The sequence below is a fragment of the Phalangium opilio genome, unplaced genomic scaffold (genome assembly GCF_054372755.1).
Source record: "Phalangium opilio isolate 3A_F unplaced genomic scaffold, DU_Popi_V2 ptg000025l_1, whole genome shotgun sequence".
NCBI classification, from domain to species: domain Eukaryota; kingdom Metazoa; phylum Arthropoda; class Arachnida; order Opiliones; family Phalangiidae; genus Phalangium; species Phalangium opilio.
The window spans coordinates 3,737,283-3,757,418 of record NW_028324156.1 but is presented as its reverse complement, the minus strand read 5'-3'; the positions used below and the strand labels follow the sequence as shown (position 1 = coordinate 3,757,418).

The 20,136-nt window shown below is 37.2% G+C and overlaps 1 protein-coding gene and 1 long non-coding RNA gene across 2 annotated transcripts; one reads left to right on the top strand and one right to left on the bottom strand.

Moving 5' to 3' along the window:
• Positions 1-13,077: 13,077 nt before the first annotated feature.
• On the top strand, positions 13,078-14,814 carry LOC149691838 (uncharacterized). The gene is made up of 3 exons (XR_016383552.1): positions 13,078-14,392; positions 14,464-14,585; positions 14,643-14,814. It is a non-coding gene; the product is annotated as an uncharacterized LOC149691838 (long non-coding RNA).
• A 3,035-nt stretch (positions 14,815-17,849) lies between these two features.
• LOC149691837 (sialin-like) lies at positions 17,850-20,062 on the bottom strand. Its single transcript, XM_089869274.1, has 9 exons — positions 19,931-20,062; positions 19,554-19,756; positions 19,255-19,488; positions 19,010-19,193; positions 18,722-18,934; positions 18,467-18,667; positions 18,247-18,402; positions 18,097-18,182; positions 17,850-18,029 (listed from the first exon to the last, which is right to left on the bottom strand). The coding sequence occupies exons 1-9, from the start codon at positions 19,944-19,946 to the stop codon at positions 17,850-17,852; spliced, it is 1,473 nt and encodes a 490-aa protein (XP_089725400.1). The 5' UTR covers positions 19,947-20,062.
• Positions 20,063-20,136: the final 74 nt, after the last annotated feature.

The following is a 20,136-nucleotide window of genomic DNA, read 5'->3' as shown; positions in this document are numbered from 1 at the left end:
TGATGCCTGGGAAATTGGCTTTGATAGTGGCTAGTAAACCTTTGGCGCGACCACAAGTCTTTCTCACATGGGAATGAAATTTTAGATTATGATCTATTTGGACACCCAGATCTCGACACTCATTAACACGTTTTATGTTTTGCCCGGAAAGAAAATAAGGGGACGGTGAATCTAGGTCTGAAGGGGTATTTTGTAAAGTTAGGACTAATGATTTGGTTTCGTTAAAGAAAAGACCGTTACGTGTCGACCAAACCTCAAGCTTATGGAGATCAGATTGTAGGGTGAGCACGTCAGTATATGAGTCTATCACGCGGAAGATTTTAAGATCGTCAGCAAATAAACAAAGAGGGGATGTTAGGTCATTGGGCAGATCATTAAATAAATAGGTATTTTTCGGCAAATATCAAAAACTTAACTAAACATTGACATTAATATGAATTGTTTATTGAATCTCAATTTATAATCTAAATCTACTCTGCCGAAACACAATCCATCGTTAATTTAAAATTAAAATAACTTTTAATTGATCTACATATTCCAAAGTTTGGCGTAAAATAGGGTTTTTTCAATGAGTGTCACTATTCTCACCCCCCCCCCCCGGGTAGAAATAGGCGGAAGCCTATTCCTACCCTAGGTGAAAATAGCGTAGAGGCTATATCCACCCTAACACGTGACTAAGAATTGTGGTAAGGGCTGCGGTAGGGTGAAAATAGCTTGGCTGCTATTTTCACCGCCCGGTGAAGTCTACCCCGGGTGAACATAGCGTCGAGGCTATATCCACCCTACCGCGTGACTAAGAATTTAAGTAAGGACCGCGGTAGGGTGAAAATAGCTTGGGCGCTATTTTCACTGCCCGGTGAAGGGAAAAGCATAGTGTAGAATCCGTAGATTTTATTTCCACCCTACCACGTGACTAAGAATTGAGGTAAGGGCCTCGGGAGGGTGAAAATAGCTTGGGCGCTATTTTCACCGCCCGGTGAAGTCTACCCCGGGTGAACATAGCGTAGATTTTATTTCTGTTAGAAAAGACAGACATATATAGAAAACACAGAATGCCGAATAGATTGAAGTTATTAACTTTATTAAATATAGTATAGATGGCACCTATGTCGCGTACTTTATAACTTTCAACTGTATGTATGCGTCATAAATAAAAGCCAGTTCTCTTTTTGTTCTTATATGAAAGACTGCGTAGTTTTTTGCCTCCCGTTAATAAACTACAGGTTATGGGCCCAGAACACGCAAATTTCACAGTTTGGAGGCTGAAGTAAATCCAACGACGCGCAAAAACGTGCTATCCTTTGAAGCGAAGAAAATTAACTAAATAAAGACGTACGTAGTTAATTTGAAGACAAAGGACCGCAACGGTTTAGCAACATGGCAGTAGCCTCGGACGAATTCAGAATCCCGAAACTTTCGGACGCTAATTATCACGCGTGGTCCATCAGAGCGAAGTCAGCACTCATTCAAAAGAATGTTTGGGATGCAGTAGATCCTGGTTATGGACCAGCTATGAGCGACGCGGAGAGAAGAAGTAATGATAAAGCTATAAGTTTAATATTTCTGATCGTCGAAGACAGCTACCTAGACGACATCGGTGAGTGTATAAGAGCTTCAACAGCATGGGTAACATTACGTGACCTACATACTAAGCATGGCCTGTTGCACATACTACATATCATGCGAGAATTTCTAAACGTGAGACTGAAGAATGGGGAACTCATGAAAGACTACTTAGGACGTATCATGGACTTTCATAGAAAATTAGAAGCATGTGGCTATGGTTTTAACGATAAAGAGTTGGCGATGATAATGCTCTTGGGCTTACCTGAGTCGTACGAAGCCTTAATTCAAAGTATCGAGCATGATCCAGCTGCTCTAACAACGACGCTGTTAAAATCCAAGCTATTAGTCGAAGAGAAGCGAAAGAACCACCAAGCTAAATGCAAAGACGAAGAATCGACAAGAGAAAATCAACAAGCCTTATTTATCAAAAATCAGAAGATGACGTCAAAATCAAAACAATATCAGCATACTCAAGCAGATCACAGAAGATCGGGATATACCCATAGACGACCACAACGAGACGTAATTTGCTATTCATGCGGCAAATTGGGACACATCGCTAAAGAATGTGAAACTGTTGAAGAACTGAAGAGAGAAGAGAAAAATCGAAAAGAAAGCGAAAGTCGATCCAAAGCTAAAGTTGCTCAAGAAAGTCAACCAGTAACAGTAAATCGAGCTTTATTAGCCAAGAAAAATGATAAAGAAGAATCTATAACATGGATTCTAGACAGTGGGGCGACAGATCATATGACTCCATATAAAGAAAAATTGCGAGATTTAACGACTATTTCATCATTAGTAGAAACGGCAAATAAGGCGCAGATGAAGGCTATCGGAAAGGGGAAAGTAGAGTTCAAAGTCCGCCAAGAAAACAAAGAAACGAATATCACCCTAGGGCAAGTTTTACTAGTACCCGAGCTAGACTGTAATCTGTTGTCAGTAAGCCGAATGCTAGAGAAGGGCCTTATCGTCACCTTTGATGAGGACGAGGCGAAAGTGTTCGACAAAAACGCCTCCCACCCGTTTTTAATAGCTAAACGACGAGACGGACTTTTTATGATAGAGGAGGGTCAATTTATTAACAACGGAACCGATTCAAACCCGAAGGCTATGAAAACGAAACAAGACGAAACATCACTATGGCACAAAAGACTAGGTCACCTTCATTTAACAGCTGTAAAAGATTTAACAAATGAGAAGAAACTTTTTGTGAAGTCCGAAGAAGATAAAAATGAAATACCAATCGAAGAAGCATGCTCCACCTGTATACGTGGCAAAATGAAACGTAAACCTTTTCCAACTATAAGCTTTAAGAAAACGGAAAAAGCTCTTGAATTAATTCATTCTGACGTAGTGGGTCCCATAAATCCTATGTCAAAAGGAGGGTCAAGGTATTTCGTGACATTTGTGGACGATTGGTCGAGATATATTCGAATCTATCCTATGAGACGCAAAAGCGAAACCTTCGAAAAATTCAGAGAATATAAGGAAGAAGTAGAGCGATTTCACGAAGGAAAAATAAAAACATTAAGAAGCGACAATGGCGGAGAATATTGCAGCACCGAGTTTGACCAATATTTAGTGGAAAACGGAATTAAACATCAGCTAACCGTACCAAGAACCCCGCAACAAAACGGTATAGCTGAGCGATTCAATCAAACATTGCTCGATATGACAAGGTGTCTATTAATAGAGTCAGGAATTCCGAATACCTTATGGGCTGACGCGGCTGCAACTGCGGCATACTTACGAAACAAATGTCCATCAAAGGGAGCTAATGGGTCAATTCCGGAAGAACTGTGGACCGGGCAACCTCTTAACGTTGAACACTTAAGAATTTTTGGTTGCCGAGCTTGGGCTAGAGTAAACGACGCCTTAAGAACAAAACTAGAACCCAAAGCTATCGAATGCATCTTTATTGGCTATCCTCCTGGCGTAAAGGGGTATAAACTTTGGAATAAAGAGGAAAATAAATTCTTCGTAAGTCGAGATGTTGAATTTGAAGAGACTGCATTCCCTTTCAAGAAGAAAGCGAAAAACGACGAGAGCAAACAGTCACCTGATGATTCCAAAGATGTTCCCTTTATTACAACTGAAGATGAAGATCAAATCGATAATCAGTCGATAATTGATGAAGAAATAGAAGAAGGTGAACAGCATGATGAACCTGAAGAAATTATAAACATAGAATTGTTTGACGAAGATAATACACGATATGACGAAGATCGTACATTAATTTCACTTCCGGAACTAGCGCAAAATGAAACTTCCAGAAGATCCGAGAGACAAGCCAAGAAGCGAGAATATAGATTACCTAATTGTAAAGTCGCTTATTCTCACGGTGACGCTGAACCGCAAACCGTAACTGAAGCTCTCTCTATGCCTGACGCCAACCTATGGAAGAGCGCGATGATAGAAGAAATTGACAATCTCAAACGCAACGACACGTGGGATCTCGTCAAAAAACCAGTTGATACGAATATTGTTGGAAATAGATGGATCTTTAAAAGAAAGTTTGATGAAAATGGGGACCTATGAAAAACATTAACATGTACAAAAATGGGCCAAGCCTCGCTTCGTGCCCGCTCCGCCGTAAAACGTTCTGAGATCCCATGTAGAGCCAAGTCTGCCTTTTGTTCTCATTCAATCGCCAATTGAACAATTATGTTATAAATTAAGTCCTTTTCCTAATTAATAACCAATATTCTTTGACTCTATCATTATTATACATCTTTGTTCGTATCAAAAATATCGTGACTTGGCAAGCGCAGGTAATTACCTTATAAATGTGTACATAAGGTTATGTATAACTCACCTAATAAACATGTAAATAGGGTTATGCATAACTCACCATATAATTTGTACATAGGGTTGAGCATGACTCATCTTATAAACTTGTACATATCCCCTATACCATAAACGATTTAGTGAACATCCCTTCGATTATTTTAAAATCGGCAACGATTTAGTGACTTCCTTTTAATATTACTTACCTGCGATTGCCAAGTCACGATATTTTTGATACGAACAAAGATGTATAATAATGATAGAGTCAAAGAATATTGGTTATTAATTAGGAAAAGGACTTAATTTATAACATAATTGTTCAATTGGCGATTGAATGAGAACAAAAGGCAGACTTGGCTCTACATGGGATCTCAGAACGTTTTACGGCGGAGCGGGCACGAAGCGAGGCTTGGCCCATTTTTGTACATGTTAATGTTTTTCATAGGATCTCACTTCTTTTTGTAGACCCTCTCGTTATACTTCGGTAGTTATATTAAAAGAAGACCCTCTCGTGGTACTTCGTTTACCAATATAATCGCTAACGTTTCTCCATATTTACGCTGAATTACCCCTTTCGACCCGCAGAGAATATGCAATAAAGATTGTACGCGATATACTAATATAAGAATGTAGCATCAGTTACGACACATTTCTTTTAAATTACTACACCTATTAGCTTTAATATATATTTAACTTTCGGTTAACTTTGGCCCATTACGTCCTTTCATCAAGAACACACACTATTACTGTTAGAAAGACGGCAGCGCCATCTAGTTTTAAAATAAAGAACTAAAGAACAATTTTATAAAAATTTCGGGATGTTTTAATTTTTCTGTGCTTTATAAAATAAATGAAAACTAAATCCTGAATTTTAAGTTTCTATCTACCCTAGAAGTACCTTAGAATTTTGATGATCGGTGAGTGAGTGAGTGAGTGACAAAATAAGGTAAATTTCACCTGCGATATTTCGAAAAGTATATTGGGTAGGATCTTGAAATTTGGAAACTATAGCTAGAATTGACAGTCCTCGCGGCAAGCAAAATTTCAGACTTTTACCTATACCCATAGCGAAGTTACAGTGGGCTTAAAAGAGCCACGAGTTGCTTCGAGAAAAGGATGTCAGTGCTCGACTTGGCTGGGAGCACTGCCGTGCTCCCAGATTTAAAAAGATACCGCGCTCGCCTAGTTGCACGGGGCTATACGCAAACACCAGGAATAGATTATGAAGATACTTTCAGCCCTGTACTCAAGGTCAAATCTGTACGAATCCTTCTTGCACTGAAAGTAATTCTAGGATGGAAGGACAGACACTACGATCTAGTAGCCGCTTACTTGAATGGATCCCTACAACACGATGTATATATGGATCAACCTTATCCCTTTATAGAAGAAAACAAAGCTGAGTACGTGTGCAAACTGAAGAAGGGCCTATATGGCTTACACCAATCAGGCCGAGAATGGAATTTTACTTTGGATAAGTTCTTGAAAGAAATAGGATTTAAACGCTCGACAGCCGATCCGTGCATTTATTTCAACAGCGTAAAGAACATCATTGTCGGAGTGTACGTGGATGATTTACCAGTAGTTGCAAAATCGGATGCAGAGCTAAACGAATTTGGAGATCAATTGAAAGCACATTTCGACGTTCGTGAGTTGGGAAAGATCGTTCATATTCTCTCACTCGGAGTATCGCATCACGAAGATGGGTCAATTAGTCTTAATCAGCACAATTACATTACAACCATTCTTAAAACTTACAACATGAGCGAAGCGAAGTCAAACGTAACAGTTTTGGACATTGGTATGAAATATAAGAAAACCTCGGACGAAGAATGGCAAAATAGCGAAAATAGGACTAATTTCCCATACAGACAAGCGATTGGTCATCTTCTATATTTGGCAGGAGGAACGAGACCAGACCTTTCATTCGCCACTTCATTCATGAGCCAATTCAATGAAAGACCAACTAACGAACATGTAAATGGCATAAAGCACATATTGAAGTATCTGATAGGTACCAGAGAATACAAATTAATCTACAAACAAACGGAAGAGCAAAGCGTGCTTGGGTTCGCAGATTCTGACTGGGGCTCGGACTCTACAGACAGAAAATCTTTCAACGGATACATCTTCACTCTGGGTCAATCAGCCATCAGTTGGAGTACAAAGAAGCAAAGCATGGTAGCCTTATCAACCGTCGAGGCTGAATACATTTCGATGTGTTACGCCTCAAAAGAAGCCATTTGGATGAAGAACTTTATGACGGAAATCGGACAAGAACAATTTGTCGAAGACCCTATTAAAATTTCCGTGGATAACCAAGGAGCGATTTGCATCGCCAAAAATCACATCACGTCGGAAAGGAATAAACATATAGACTTGAAGAAATTCTTTTTGCGGGATCTAGTCGAAGCAGGGAGAGTTAAGTTTCAATATTTGGAAACAGCGAAAAATCCAGCCGATTTGTTGACGAAAACATTGAATGGAAGGAAGACTAAACAGCACTGTGCTTCGATTGGAATCGAGTGAACTATTTTCAATTTGGTTACGAAGTGTATTAATCTATTCGACAAGGGAGAGTGTTAGAAAAGACAGACATATATAGAAAACACAGAATGCCGAATAGATTGAAGTTATTAACTTTATTAAATATAGTATAGATGGCACCTATGTCGCGTACTTTATAACTTTCAACTGTATGTATGCGTCATAAATAAAAGCCAGTTCTCTTTTTGTTCTTATATGAAAGACTGCGTAGTTTTTTGCCTCCCGTTAATAAACAACAATTTCCACCCTACCATGTGACTAAGTCTAAGACTGACCCTTGTTTTATGTATTTTCAAAAAGTTAGCCATACATTTAAAGATTACGCACTATATGGAAATTATTACGAGAAGTTTAAAAAACATGTAAATAACGCTAGAAAACCTAAAACAACTTATACCATAAGCTATTTTTGGACACCATAGTTTAACTTTAGACCACGTTAGGATTATTTTGGACACTAATGTAAAAACTTGGTTTTGTAATTAAACCATAGAAACTGTTCATGTTGGGAGAACTTTTGAATACAAAAAAGATCCTTATATACACATATAAAGTTATGGGATGTTTCACTGTTCTGTTGGCAGAGAGTTGAAAACACTTTTTTTTATGATGCCAATAGAGTAATGACCCAGTGTATATCAACATCATATCATCTATATCTTTGCTCATCTCCATAGCTATACCAGGGTCCAGTGGGAGGGATACACAAACAGGTCAGAAAATCTCTGGGTCAGGGGCCCAGGGTTGTTTAAAACACTGCTTAGCGACCAAAATCAATTAGATTAATCGGAATGTGTAATTTTCTTCAGTTAATAATTGAAAGGGTATTAGGATATTTATTTTATTAGATATGATAAATAAGAAAATACAAAATTGATTTATTTCTCTTTTTGGGTTTTTCTTGAGTAAGATTAATTAATGTTATTAAAAAATACTACCACACTGGTCCCAAGGACTAGTTTACAAATTATCCCTATTTCCCAGACTGCTCTCAATCAAGGATTGACCAAAATATTCTCGGCCGCATCGCGTCACGCTGGAGTGCGGTCACGTGGTAGGGTAGGAATAGTACTCAGACTATTTTCACCAGGGGGGGGGGGGGTGAGAATAGCGTATAAGCTATTTTCACCCGGGGGGGGGGTGAGAATAGCGTATAAGCTATTTTCACCAGGGGGGGTGAGAATAGCGTATAAGCTATTTTCACCAGGGGGGGGGGGTGAGAATAGCGTATAAGCTATTTTCACCCGGGGGGTGAGAATAGCACGTAGGCTATTTCCACCCGGGGGTGAGAATAGACACTCTCTTTTTCAATTGAACATGCGGACTTTTTCGGACCTTTGCGGACCTTTGCGCATGGGTCCGCAAAGGTCCGCATGGGTCCGCAAGGGTCCGATAACATCGGATCGGCCTTATTAAAAATATATTTTTATCAATCGGGGTAGGGACAGATAAAAATAAAGTGGTATAAAATAAGGCTATTTACCTGATGTTTCAAACTTAAGAAAATTTGCGGTTCTTTTTTATTTGCGGTTCATTTTAATTTGCGGTTCTTTTTTTGCGGTTCATTTTAATTTGCGGTTCACTTTAATTTGCGGTTCTTTTTTGCTGTTCATTTCAATTTGCGGTTCTTTTTTTGCTGTTCATTTCAATTTGCGGTTCTTTTTTTGCGGTTCATTTTAATTTGCGGTTCTTTTTTGCGGTTCATTTTAATTTGCGGTTCACTTTAATTTGCGGTTCACTTTAATTTGCGGTTCATTTCAATTTGCGGTTCACTTTAATTTGCGGTTGTTTTTTTGCGGTTCATTTTAATTTGCGGTTCATTTTAATTTGCGGTTCATTTTAATTTGCGCTTCACTTTAATTTGCGGTTCACTTTAATTTGCGGTTCTTTTTTTGCGGTTCATTTTAATTTGCGGTTTATTTTAATTTGCGGTTATTTTTAATTTGCGGTTCATTTTAATTTGCGGTTCTTTTTTTGCGGTTCATTTTAATTTGCGGTTCACTTTAAATTGCGGTTCTTTTTTGCGGTTCATTTTAATTTGCGGTTCACTTTAATTTGCGGTTCTTTTTTTGCGGTTCATTTTAATTTGCGGTTCATTTTAATTTGCGGTTCATTTTAATTTGCGGTTCACTTTAATTTGCGGTTTATTTTAATTTGCGGTTATTTTTAATTTGCGGTTCATTTTATTTTGCGGTTCACTTTAAATTGCGGTTTATTTTAATTTGCGGTTATTTTTAATTTGCGGTTCATTTTAATTTGCGGTTCATTTTAATTTGCGGTTCATTTTAATTTGCGGTTCACTTTAATTTGCGGTTCACTTTATTTTGCGGTTCATTTTAATTTGCGGTTCACTTTAAATTGCGGTTTATTTTAATTTGCGGTTATTTTTAATTTGCGGTTCATTTTAATTTGCGGTTCACTTTAAATTGCGGTTTATTTTAATTTGCGGTTATTTTTAATTTGCGGTTCATTTTAATTTGCGGTTCATTTTAATTTGCGGTTCATTTTAATTTGCGGTTCATTTTAATTTGCGCTTCACTTTAATTTGCGGTTCACTTTAATTTGCGGTTCTTTTTTTGCGGTTCATTTTAATTTGCGGTTCATTTTAATTTGCGGTTCATTTTAATTTGCGGTTCATTTTAATTTGCGGTTCATTTTAATTTGCGGTTCACTTTAATTTGCGGTTTATTTTAATTTGCGGTTATTTTTAATTTGCGGTTCATTTTAATTTGCGGTTCACTTTAAATTGCGGTTCACTTTAATTTGCGGTTCTTTTTTTGCGGTTCATTTTAATTTGCGGTTCATTTTAATTTGCGGTTCATTTTAATTTGCGGTTCATTTTAATTTGCGGTTCACTTTAATTTGCGGTTTATTTTAATTTGCGGTTATTTTTAATTTGCGGTTCATTTTAATTTGCGGTTCACTTTAAATTGCGGTTTATTTTAATTTGCGGTTATTTTTAATTTGCGGTTATTTTTAATTTGCGGTTCATTTTAATTTGCGGTTCATTTTAATTTGCGGTTCATTTTAATTTGCGGTTCACTTTAATTTGCGGTTCACTTTAATTTGCGGTTCACTTTATTTTGCGGTTCTTTTTTTGCGGTTCATTTTAATTTGCGGTTCACTTTAATTTGCGGTTATTTTTTGCGGTTCATTTTAATTTGCGGTTCACTTTAAATTGCGGTTTATTTTAATTTGCGGTTATTTTTAATTTGCGGTTCATTTTAATTTGCGGTTCTTTTTTTGCGGTTCATTTTAATTTGCGGTTCTTTTTTGCGGTTCATTTTAATTTGCGGTTCACTTTAATTTGCGGTTCACTTTATAAAGCACAGAAAAATTAAAACATCCCGAAATTTTTATAAAATTGTTCTTTAGTTCTTTATTTTAAAACTAGATGGCGCTGTCGTCTTTTCAACAGAAATAGTGTGTGTTCTTGTTGAAAGGACGTAAAGGTCGTAACTGATGCTACATTCTTATATTAGGATTGTTATTGTTATTGTTGAAGGGGGTGACGCGTCGCCGCGTCGAGCACCGATACCAAGGGTATATTGTGCGCCCCGAGCTGGTTAGACTGCGAAGAGTCCTGTCGCCTCGATGAATCGGAGAATCCGATTGGCCGAGACAGTAGAGAACTGGTGAGGTTCCATAGTATGCATATCAAAATGCTCAAACCTCATGGCCGCGAGGTAGTCGCAGCTGCAGAGGATATGGGAGGAGGTTTCCTCTACCTCCCGGCAGAACCTACAGAGTGGGTCATCAACGATACCCAATAAGTGCAGGTGTCTATTCAGCCGGCAGTGTCCAGTGAGGAGACTGGTGACCAGCCTAATTTTGCTTTTGGTGAGGGCAAGCAGTTCCTTTGCCCTAGTGATAGAAGGACCCCGGGACAAACTCCTTGGCTTGTCTCTGCCCATCCATGTCAAGCCAGAGCTGCAGTTGAAGTGCAGACATCCGGCAGTGAATCCTATGGCGAATGATGCCATGGGGGATGGGAACCGCAGGCTCAGGTCCGAAGAACTTCGCCTCAGCCCCCCTTTTGGCATACATATCAGCCCTCTCATTGCCCAGGTATCCGCAGTGCCCTGGCACCCACAGCAATTGAACCTTGTTGCGGGCAGCCAAAGAACCCAGCAGATCCAGACAGCTGAGAACCAGTCTAGAATCGACAAGGCCTTGAGAGCGGCCTGACTATCCGAATAAATCTGAATCGTCCGTCCGCGGTAGTTTTTCTTGTTGCAGAAATCCGCGCATAGACAAATGGCCATGATTTCCGCTTGGAAAACACTGGCAAAGTTGCCAAGGCTCTCGTAAAAACCAAACTTCTTGGTCAGGCAGTAGACCCCGGCACCAACTCCAGAGTCCGTCTTAGAGCCGTCCGTGAACCAAACGGACTCCCCCCCCCCCAGTTCCAAGGACTGGGGTAGTCTCCCAAACAGCGCGACTGGGAAAGTGCACGCTGAAGGGCTTGTCGAAGTGGTATGAAATAACAGACTTATCTGAGACCATCACAAGTGATGGCTCAGAACTGCTGAACTCACTGAAAAGCTTGGTGCTTAGGATATAGCGTACTATCTTTTTTGTATATTCTCTAGGGGTATCCTCGTCTAGCGCAAGACCATTTAAATACGTTTAAATATTACAAAGCAGAGAAGTTTGATGAGAGGGAAAACAAAGAAAAAGGGTGAGCCTGGGAAGAATGACGTTACATGCCTGAAGAATTAAGAGGATACAGAGTGTCATCCTTCTTCTATTATCCCCTTCTGCTATAACTAACGCTTTTACTAGTATTATATTAAGAAAGTTACCTTTTTGAAAGTTAAGTAACTTAAGGTATGGAGTTGTCAAAATGACAACCAATAATACGTTTCTTATGTCTTCAAAACGATCCAAATTCATTACGAACAAAGATGTATAATAATGATAGAATCAAAGATTATTGGTTATTAATTAGGAAAAGGACTTAATTTATAACATAATTGTTCAATTGGCGATTGAATAAGAACAAAAAGGCAGACTTGGCTCTACATGGGATCTCAGAACGTTTTACGGAGGAAAGGACACGAAGCGAGGCTTGGCCCATTTTTGTACATGTTAATGTTTTTCATAGGATTATAATACTCGAATAACTATTGTCTATTTTACTATTTTTATGGAGTACATTGTATTATATTCAAATGAAGCCGTTATTTAACTTTAATCATGGCAGACGGCGCATAGTGGTAAAAGTACCGTAAATTAAAATGAACCGCAAATTATAATGAACCGCAAATTAAAGTGAACCGCAAATTAAAGTGAACCGCAAATAAAATGAACCGCAAATTAAAATGAACCGCAAATTAAAATGAACCGCAAATTAAAATGAACCGCAAATTAGAATGAACCGCAAATAAAATGAACCGCAAATTAAAATGAACCGCAAATTAGAATGAACCGCAAATAAAATGAACCGCAAATTATAATGAACCGCAAATTAAAGTGAACCGCAAATAAAATGAACCGCAAATTAGAATGAACCGCAAATTAAAGTGAACCGCAATTTAAAGTGAACCGCAAATTAAAATGAACCGCAAATTATAATGAACCGCAAATTATAATGAACCGCAAATTAAAGTGAACCGCAAATAAAATGAACCGCAAATTAGAATGAACCGCAAATTAAAGTGAACCGCAAAAAAAATGAACCGCAAATTAAAATGACGCCGAAGCTAAAATCATACAAAAATTGTGCAACGAAATAGTCAAAATAGTTCCTAATACGAAAGATTAACTATTTTTGTGCTCACTGATTAACTCAACGGATAAGATTTCAAATATTGTCAAATTAAAAAAATAATTAGTTAATATTGAAAGAAATATAAATAATAAAGCTGAGGTTTCTTTCATGTAAAATATTATGAAAATTAAAAGATTTAATAATGGTGTGAAAAAAATGAATTTGGATCGTTTTGAAGACATAAGAAACGTATTATTGGTTGTCATTTTGACAACTCCATACCTTAAGTTACTTAACTTTCAAAAAGGTAACTTTCTTAATATAATACTAGTAAAAGCGTTAGTTATAGCAGAAGGGGATAATAGAAGAAGGATGACACTCTGTATCCTCTTAATTCTTCAGGCATGTAACGTCATTCTTCCCAGGCTCACCCTTTTTCTTTGTTTTCCCTCTCATCAAACTTCTCTGCTTTGTAATATTTAAACGTATTTAAATGGTCTTGCGCTAGACGAGGATACCCCTAGAGAATATACAAAAAAGATAGTACGCTATATCCTAATATAAGAATGTACCATCAGTTACGACCTTTACGTCCTTTCTGTTGAAAAGACGACAGCACCATCTAGTTTTAAAATAAAGAACTAAAGAACCATTTTATAAAAATTTCGGGATGTTTTAATTTTTCTGTGCTTTATAAAGTGAACCGCAAATTAAAGTGAACCGCAAATTAAAATGAACCGCAAAAAAGAACCGCAATTTAAAGTGAACCGCAAATTAAAATGAACCGCAAAAAAGAACCGCAAATTAAAATGAACCGCAAATTAAAAATAACCGCAAATTAAAATAAACCGCAATTTAAAGAGAACCGCAAATTAAAATGAACCGCAAAAAAGAACCGCAAATTAAAATGAACCGCAAAAAAAGAACCGCAATTTAAAGTGAACCGCAAATTAAAATGAACCGCAAAAAAACCGCAAATTAAAGTGAACCGCAAATTAAAAAGAACCGCAAAAAAATGAACCGCAAATTATAATGAACCGCAAATTAAAGTGAACCGCAAATTAAAATGAACCGCAAATTAAAGTGAACCGCAAATTAAAATGAACCGCAATTTAAAAGGAACCGCAAATTAAAATGAACCGCAAATTAAAATGAACCGCAAATTAAAACGAGCCGCAATTTAAAGTGAACCGCAAATTAAAACGAACCGCAAAAAAAGAACCGCAAATTAAAATAAACCGCAATTTAAAGTGAACCGCAAATTAAAATGAACCGCAAAAAAAGAACCGCAAATTAAAGTGAACCGCAAATTAAAATGAACCGCAAATTAAAAAGAACCGCAAAAAAAATGAACCGCAAATTAAAGTGAACCGCAAATTAAAATGAACCGCAAATTAAAATGAACCGCAAATTAAAAAGAACCGCAAAAAAAATGAACCGCAAATTATAATGAACCGCAAATTAAAGTGAACCGCAAATTATAATGAACCGCAAATTAAAGTGAACCGCAAATTAAAATGAACCGCAATTTAAAGTGAACCGCAAATTAAAATGTACCGCAAATTAAAGTGAACCGCAAATTAAAATGAACCGCAAATTAAAATGAACCGCAAATTAAAATGAACCGCAAATTAAAGTGAACCGCAAATTAAAATGAACCGCAAATTAAAATGAACCGCAAATTAAAGTGAACCGCAAATTAAAATGAACCGCAAATTAAAGTGGAAAAGGAATTGGAGGAACTTAAAACGAAGTTATCTGGACTAGAACAGAGTTCTGGTAAGTGGTAATTCTCTCTGTTCAGAAATGATTGGGCAGAGAATTAAATTAATCCCACTAACTTTTTATAGAAGAAAATTTGAGAGCACGTACAATAAAATACAAGGCCAAAATCTCGAAGATGGAAAAAGAGATGAAAAGTATGAAAGAAAGCAAGGAACGTTTGGAAAAACAAGTTGAGGAGCTTACCAGGGTATGAATAGTCTTGGTTCAATCACCCCGTTCCCTTGTTAATTTTGTTTTAAAACAGCTAAAGCAATCAGCCAGACCATCAACTTCAGCTGGATTGGTTGAAGGAGCCAGTTTAATATCCCAGAACCTCCATTAACGCTGTATAACATCAAAAGTATATCCGGGAAAAATTTGTATTATTATTTATGGAAAAAAAATTCAATAAAATATTTGGATAACAAATTCATATTTTACCATATAATTACATTGTTTGTTGTATTAAGTATAATTAATATAAAATTAGACCAAAAACGTACATTTTTGGGACAAAAATTTAAATAACTTTCAATTACTCTACATAATTAAGATTAAAACTAAGCTAGAAGTTGGTAAACCCGCTTTTTTCCTATTTCACACTTAAATTAATATATATTATCTTTAAAAAAACATTCATAGGCGCGAAATTCCAAAGTTTGGGGTAAAATAAGGATTATTCGGCAAGGATTGAATTTTCAATTAAACATTGATATTTATGGGAATTATTTATTGAATCTCAATTTATAAGCTAAATCTACTCTGCCGAACCACAATCCAACGTTAATTTAAACTTAATTAAGTATAATTAACCTAGAATTAGACCAAAAACGTACATTTTTGGGACAAAAATCAAAACAACTTTTAATTGAATTACTTAATTATGATTAAAACTAAGCTAGAAGTTGGAAAAGCCCTTTTTTCCTATTTGACACTTAAATTAATTTATATTATCTCTATAATACATTAATAGTCACGAAATTCAAAAGTTTGGGGTAAAATAGGGATTGCTCCGAAGCATATTATGGGGTGAAATGAAAAAATATGCCGAGCCTTTGAAGAAGCGCGAAATTCAAAAGTTTGGGGCAAGGATTGAATTTTCAATTAAACATTTATATAAAAATCCGGAAAAGTTCCGGATAAAAATCCGGAAAAGTTCCGGATAAAAATCCGGAACTTTTCCGGATAAAAATTCGGATAAATTCCGGATAAAAATCCGGATAAATTCCGGATAAAAATCCGGAAAAGTTCCGGATAAAAAATCCGGATAAAAATCCGGATAAAAAATCCGGATAAAAAATCCGGATAAAAAATCCGGATAAAAAATCCGGATAAAAATCCGGATAAAAATCCGGAAAAGTTCCGGATAAAAATCCGGAAAAGTTCCGGATAAAAATCCGGAAAAGTTCCGGATAAATTCCGGATAAAATCCGGAAAAGTTCCGGATAAATTCCGGATAAAAATCCGGAAAAGTTCCGGATAAATTCCGGATAAAATCCGGAAAAGTTCCGGATAAATTCCGGATAAAAATCCGGATAAATTCCGGATAAAAATCCGGATAAATTCCGGATAAAAATCCGGATAAATTCCGGATAAAAATCCGGATAAAAAATCCGGATAAAAAATCCGGATAAAAAATCCGGATAAAAAATCCGGATAAAAAATCCCGATAAAAAATCCGGATAAAAATCCGGAAAAGTTCCGGATAAAAATCCGGAAAGTTCCGGATAAAAATCCGGAAAAGTTCCGGATAAAAATCCGGAAAAGTTCCGGATAAAAATCCGGAAAAGTTCCGGATAAAAATCCGGAAAAGTTCCGGATAAAAATCCGGAAAAGTTCCGGATAAAAATCCGGAAAAGTTCCGGATAAAAATCCGGATAAATTCCGGATAAAAATCCGGATAAATTCCGGATAAAAATCCGGATAAATTCCGGATAAAAATCCGGATAAATTCCGGATAAAAATCCGGATAAATTCCGGATAAAAATCCGGATAAATTCCGGATAAAAATCCGGATAAATTCCGGATAAAAATCCGGATAAAAATCCGGATAAATTCCGGATAAAAATCCGGATAAATTCCGGATAAAAATCCGGAAAAATTCCGGATAAATTCCGGATAAAAATCCGGAAAAATATCCGGATAAAAATCCGGATAAAAATCCGGAAAAATTCCGGAAAAATTCCGGAAAAAATTCCGGAAAAACATTCCGGAAAAACATTCCGGAAAAAAATCCGGAAAAAAATCCGGAAAGAAATCCGGAAAAAAATTCCGGAAAAACATTCCGGAAAAAAATTCCGGAAAAAAATTCCGGAAAAACATTCCGGAAAAAAATCCGGAAAAACATTCCGGAAAAAATTCCGGAAAAACATTCCGGAAAAAAATCCGGAAAAACATTCCGGAAAAAAATCCGGAAAAACATTCCGGAAAAAAATCCGGAAAAATTCCGGATAAAAATCCGGAAAAATTCCGGATAAAAATCCGGAAAAAAATCCGGAAAAACATTCCGGAAAAAAGTCCGGAAATACATTCCGGAAAAAAATGCGGAAAAACATTCCGGAAAAAAATCCGGAAAAACATTCCGGAAATATTGGTCTAATATTACGTTAATTATACTTATTAAAGTTGAAATTAACGTTGGATTGGGGTTCGGCAGAGTAGATTTAGCTTTTAAATTGAGATTCTCTAAAAACTTCACATTAATGTCAATGTTTAGTTGAGTTTTTGATTTTGATCTTTGCCGAAAATTCCCTATTTAATATTTAAAGTGTCTTTGGGGCGAGAGAGGTTAATTTAGTTAGGCTTATTTAGTTTCTGAAATGGATTTAAATGATTAACTTGATTTTTTGCGACGTTTAGTGGAGGGCACGTATTTTTATATTTTACCCCACTCTTTTGTGCCGAAAAAGGCCGAAACGGACAGTATTTTACCCCGAATAGCCGAAGGCGGAGCCATAAGTCATTTAGAATGTTTTAGCAGACGATGCATGGGAGAATATCTACTATTTTAGAATTTGGGGTAATTCGGCAAAAATTCGGCATAAATAACTTCGAGGTAAAATAGTGTTGCCCACTAGTAACGCTTCGACGGCTATTTCCAAAACAAAACTAAAACTACTAATTAGGCTTAGCCTATGACGGCGGGAAACATTCAAACCAGGAATTTCATCCAGTTGTTGCCCACGTGTTTAGGCATAGCCCACTCGATCACGCACAAACGGAAACGGAGTCGCAATCTGCTGGCTCGAAGATATTTTTAGATGAAAAATAAAATTTATTCTAGTATTTTTATCAGAAGTATACTAGACTTAGAAGTAGAACAGGATGATTTGCTTATGCTATCACTGAAAGTATTCAAACAACGAAATTAAAATGGAACTACCGCCTTATATGCTATAGTTTGCATATATGTAGGCCAGGTGGTGGTATATGTAATTGAAGGACATTGAAAGAAAATAGAACACACATAAAATTATTTTTTATTTTCACTTTTATCACTTTGTAAACTTTCACTCAATAACAATGGCCTATTTATAACTTTCGAAGCCCAAGGTTGTTGCTTCGTCGTACCAAAAGTCAAAAACCCAATTCCGGTAACCAAATAAATGGCCCCCGCAACCACAAATACGTTACTCCATTTTTTCAAATTAGCCTAAATGAAATTAAAATTCTATTATTTACCCTTTTGAAACACGTAAAACCTATGTAAACCAACTAACTTCTCCATTCGTTAGAAGCGACACAAGATATGGTACCAAGAAACCATCTACACTAGATATAGTGTTTGTTATTCCGAATAATGTTCCTGCATTATTTAAAATCAGAATGTAGTTATGACCTTGACAGACATTATTTAGAAGTCAATATACCAGCAAAGTCAGGCGCTAACTCCATATGATTCACGAAGAAACCCGACTTAGACATGCCATCAAAGAACATGGCGACACAAAGACAGACGATAATCGAAGTGTAATTGCAACCCATGAAGGTCAAGGAGATCAAGCACGTTGCAGCGCCAAAAAAGGCTAAATGACGAGGAACATTACTTGCCTCAGTATACACCGTGACAATCTCTACTTGAAGTTATACCTACGGAATTGCATCCTTTCCTGGCCATCTCAGCACTGATTAAGTTTTTTTCAATTATTTTGTCCATGACAAAAGCGGACCCCCAAGCGCTCATAGCTTGCAACGTAAAGGGCAACGCCGAAATGACACCATTTTGACCTATGTCAACCCCCATTACTTCGTGCATGTACGTTGGTAGCTCCAACAGTAAAGTGTCCTGGCCTGAAATGACTCGACGTCAATGCGAAACGATGGTATATAGGGATGAATGCTTACCCCAACTATGTCCAACATGGGCAAAAATAAGGGCTATAAATGGGGCCGAAGTGAAGACGTATCTCCATGGTATTTTCATCAGTTGATCCGAGCTGGTGTCCGTTTGGAAACTCATTATGTACTTAAGTTCTTCGGGTTGAATTCTTGGATGGATGTTGGGGGAATCGTAGACGTAGTAGGTCCATAAAACGCACCAAATTAGACCAATCGCGCCTGACAACGTAAAAAAAAAACGAAAAAATATCCATGCTTGTATAAGGTCTATAAAACCTGATACGTACAACTTACCGAAGAGATAGAAGGCCGATGGCCATCCTCCTAAGGCTTCGGACTGGCATAGCAACCCGGAGAATAATAATCCACCAACATTCCCCATTGACAAGCCACCGTAAACCACAGAAGCGGATAAATTTCTCTCTGTACTCGGAATCCATTTGGATAGAAGAATGTGATACAAAGGAAAGATAAACCCCTGTATGCAAATGAGTTAACCTTGGGTAAGCCAGAAATAATTTCGCGTTTGTTTAACTTACGGCGCTCATCCCTTGCAAGATTCTTAATACAACGAACAAAATCGGATGCAAAATAGCCACGAAGGGCGATACCATGCACAATAATGAGGAAATCAGCATCCCAGCTAAGTATATCCATTTGGCACCAAACATTTCGGCAATACGACCTCCAAGTACTTGCGTCGCGACATATCCGTAGTAATACGCGGACAGGATCAGGGCTTGCGTATTGTGGTCCCAGTTCAAGCGATCATTCTTTAGTAGAAGTAAAAAAAGTTAAATAGAAAAAAAGCTTGGCTTACAATGGCATCATAACCTACAACTGCAAAAAGTGCGCTCTTGGGATAAGGTTGCTTGGTTTGACTAGTTGGAAAGCATTCGGAACTCGTAATGTTCACCCTCCTCACTGGGTCTTGGACCATGGCCACTATGGCTACGCTCAAGTTGACCTTTTGGGCATGGTGCAAGAAACTGGCCCAAAAACCCAAGGCCACCAAAATGTAGCGACATGGTACGTTGAGATCTGCCATGCATAGATTAATTTTTTAAAATAATTATGGTTTGCGATGACGAATTCGCTTTTCATATTGAAATACGGGTATCGTCGCACGCCTACAGGTCTGCCGCGCTCTCTCTCCATGTACGAGTATGATCGCAAGTTATAGAGGTACATAATATTGTATCGTTTCAAACTTACTCTTCATAGCTCCCATACGTCAGAGGTGACTGTACTATAAATGTGAACCTTATCGACTCTAAATAAATAATTACTCTTCTAAACAATTACTTTTAAACATAATAACGCTACAATAATGTGACAATTCTAGGCATCAGCGGGAGGAAATTAGAAACAACGGTAGTGTAGGTGTAAAATTCCATATAATCGCGAAAAACCGAAACATG

What these genes read in the sequence shown, in the direction of transcription:
- LOC149691837 (XM_089869274.1), bottom strand. An exon ending in TCTTGCAAGGGATGAGCGCC is followed by an intron (nt 19,194 to 19,254) that starts GTAAGTTAAACA and finishes ATTTGCATACAG; the next exon opens with GGGTTTATCTTTCCTTTGTA. An exon ending in GTTAGCGCCTGACTTTGCTG is followed by an intron (nt 18,183 to 18,246) that starts GTATATTGACTT and finishes TAAATAATGCAG; the next exon opens with GAACATTATTCGGAATAACA.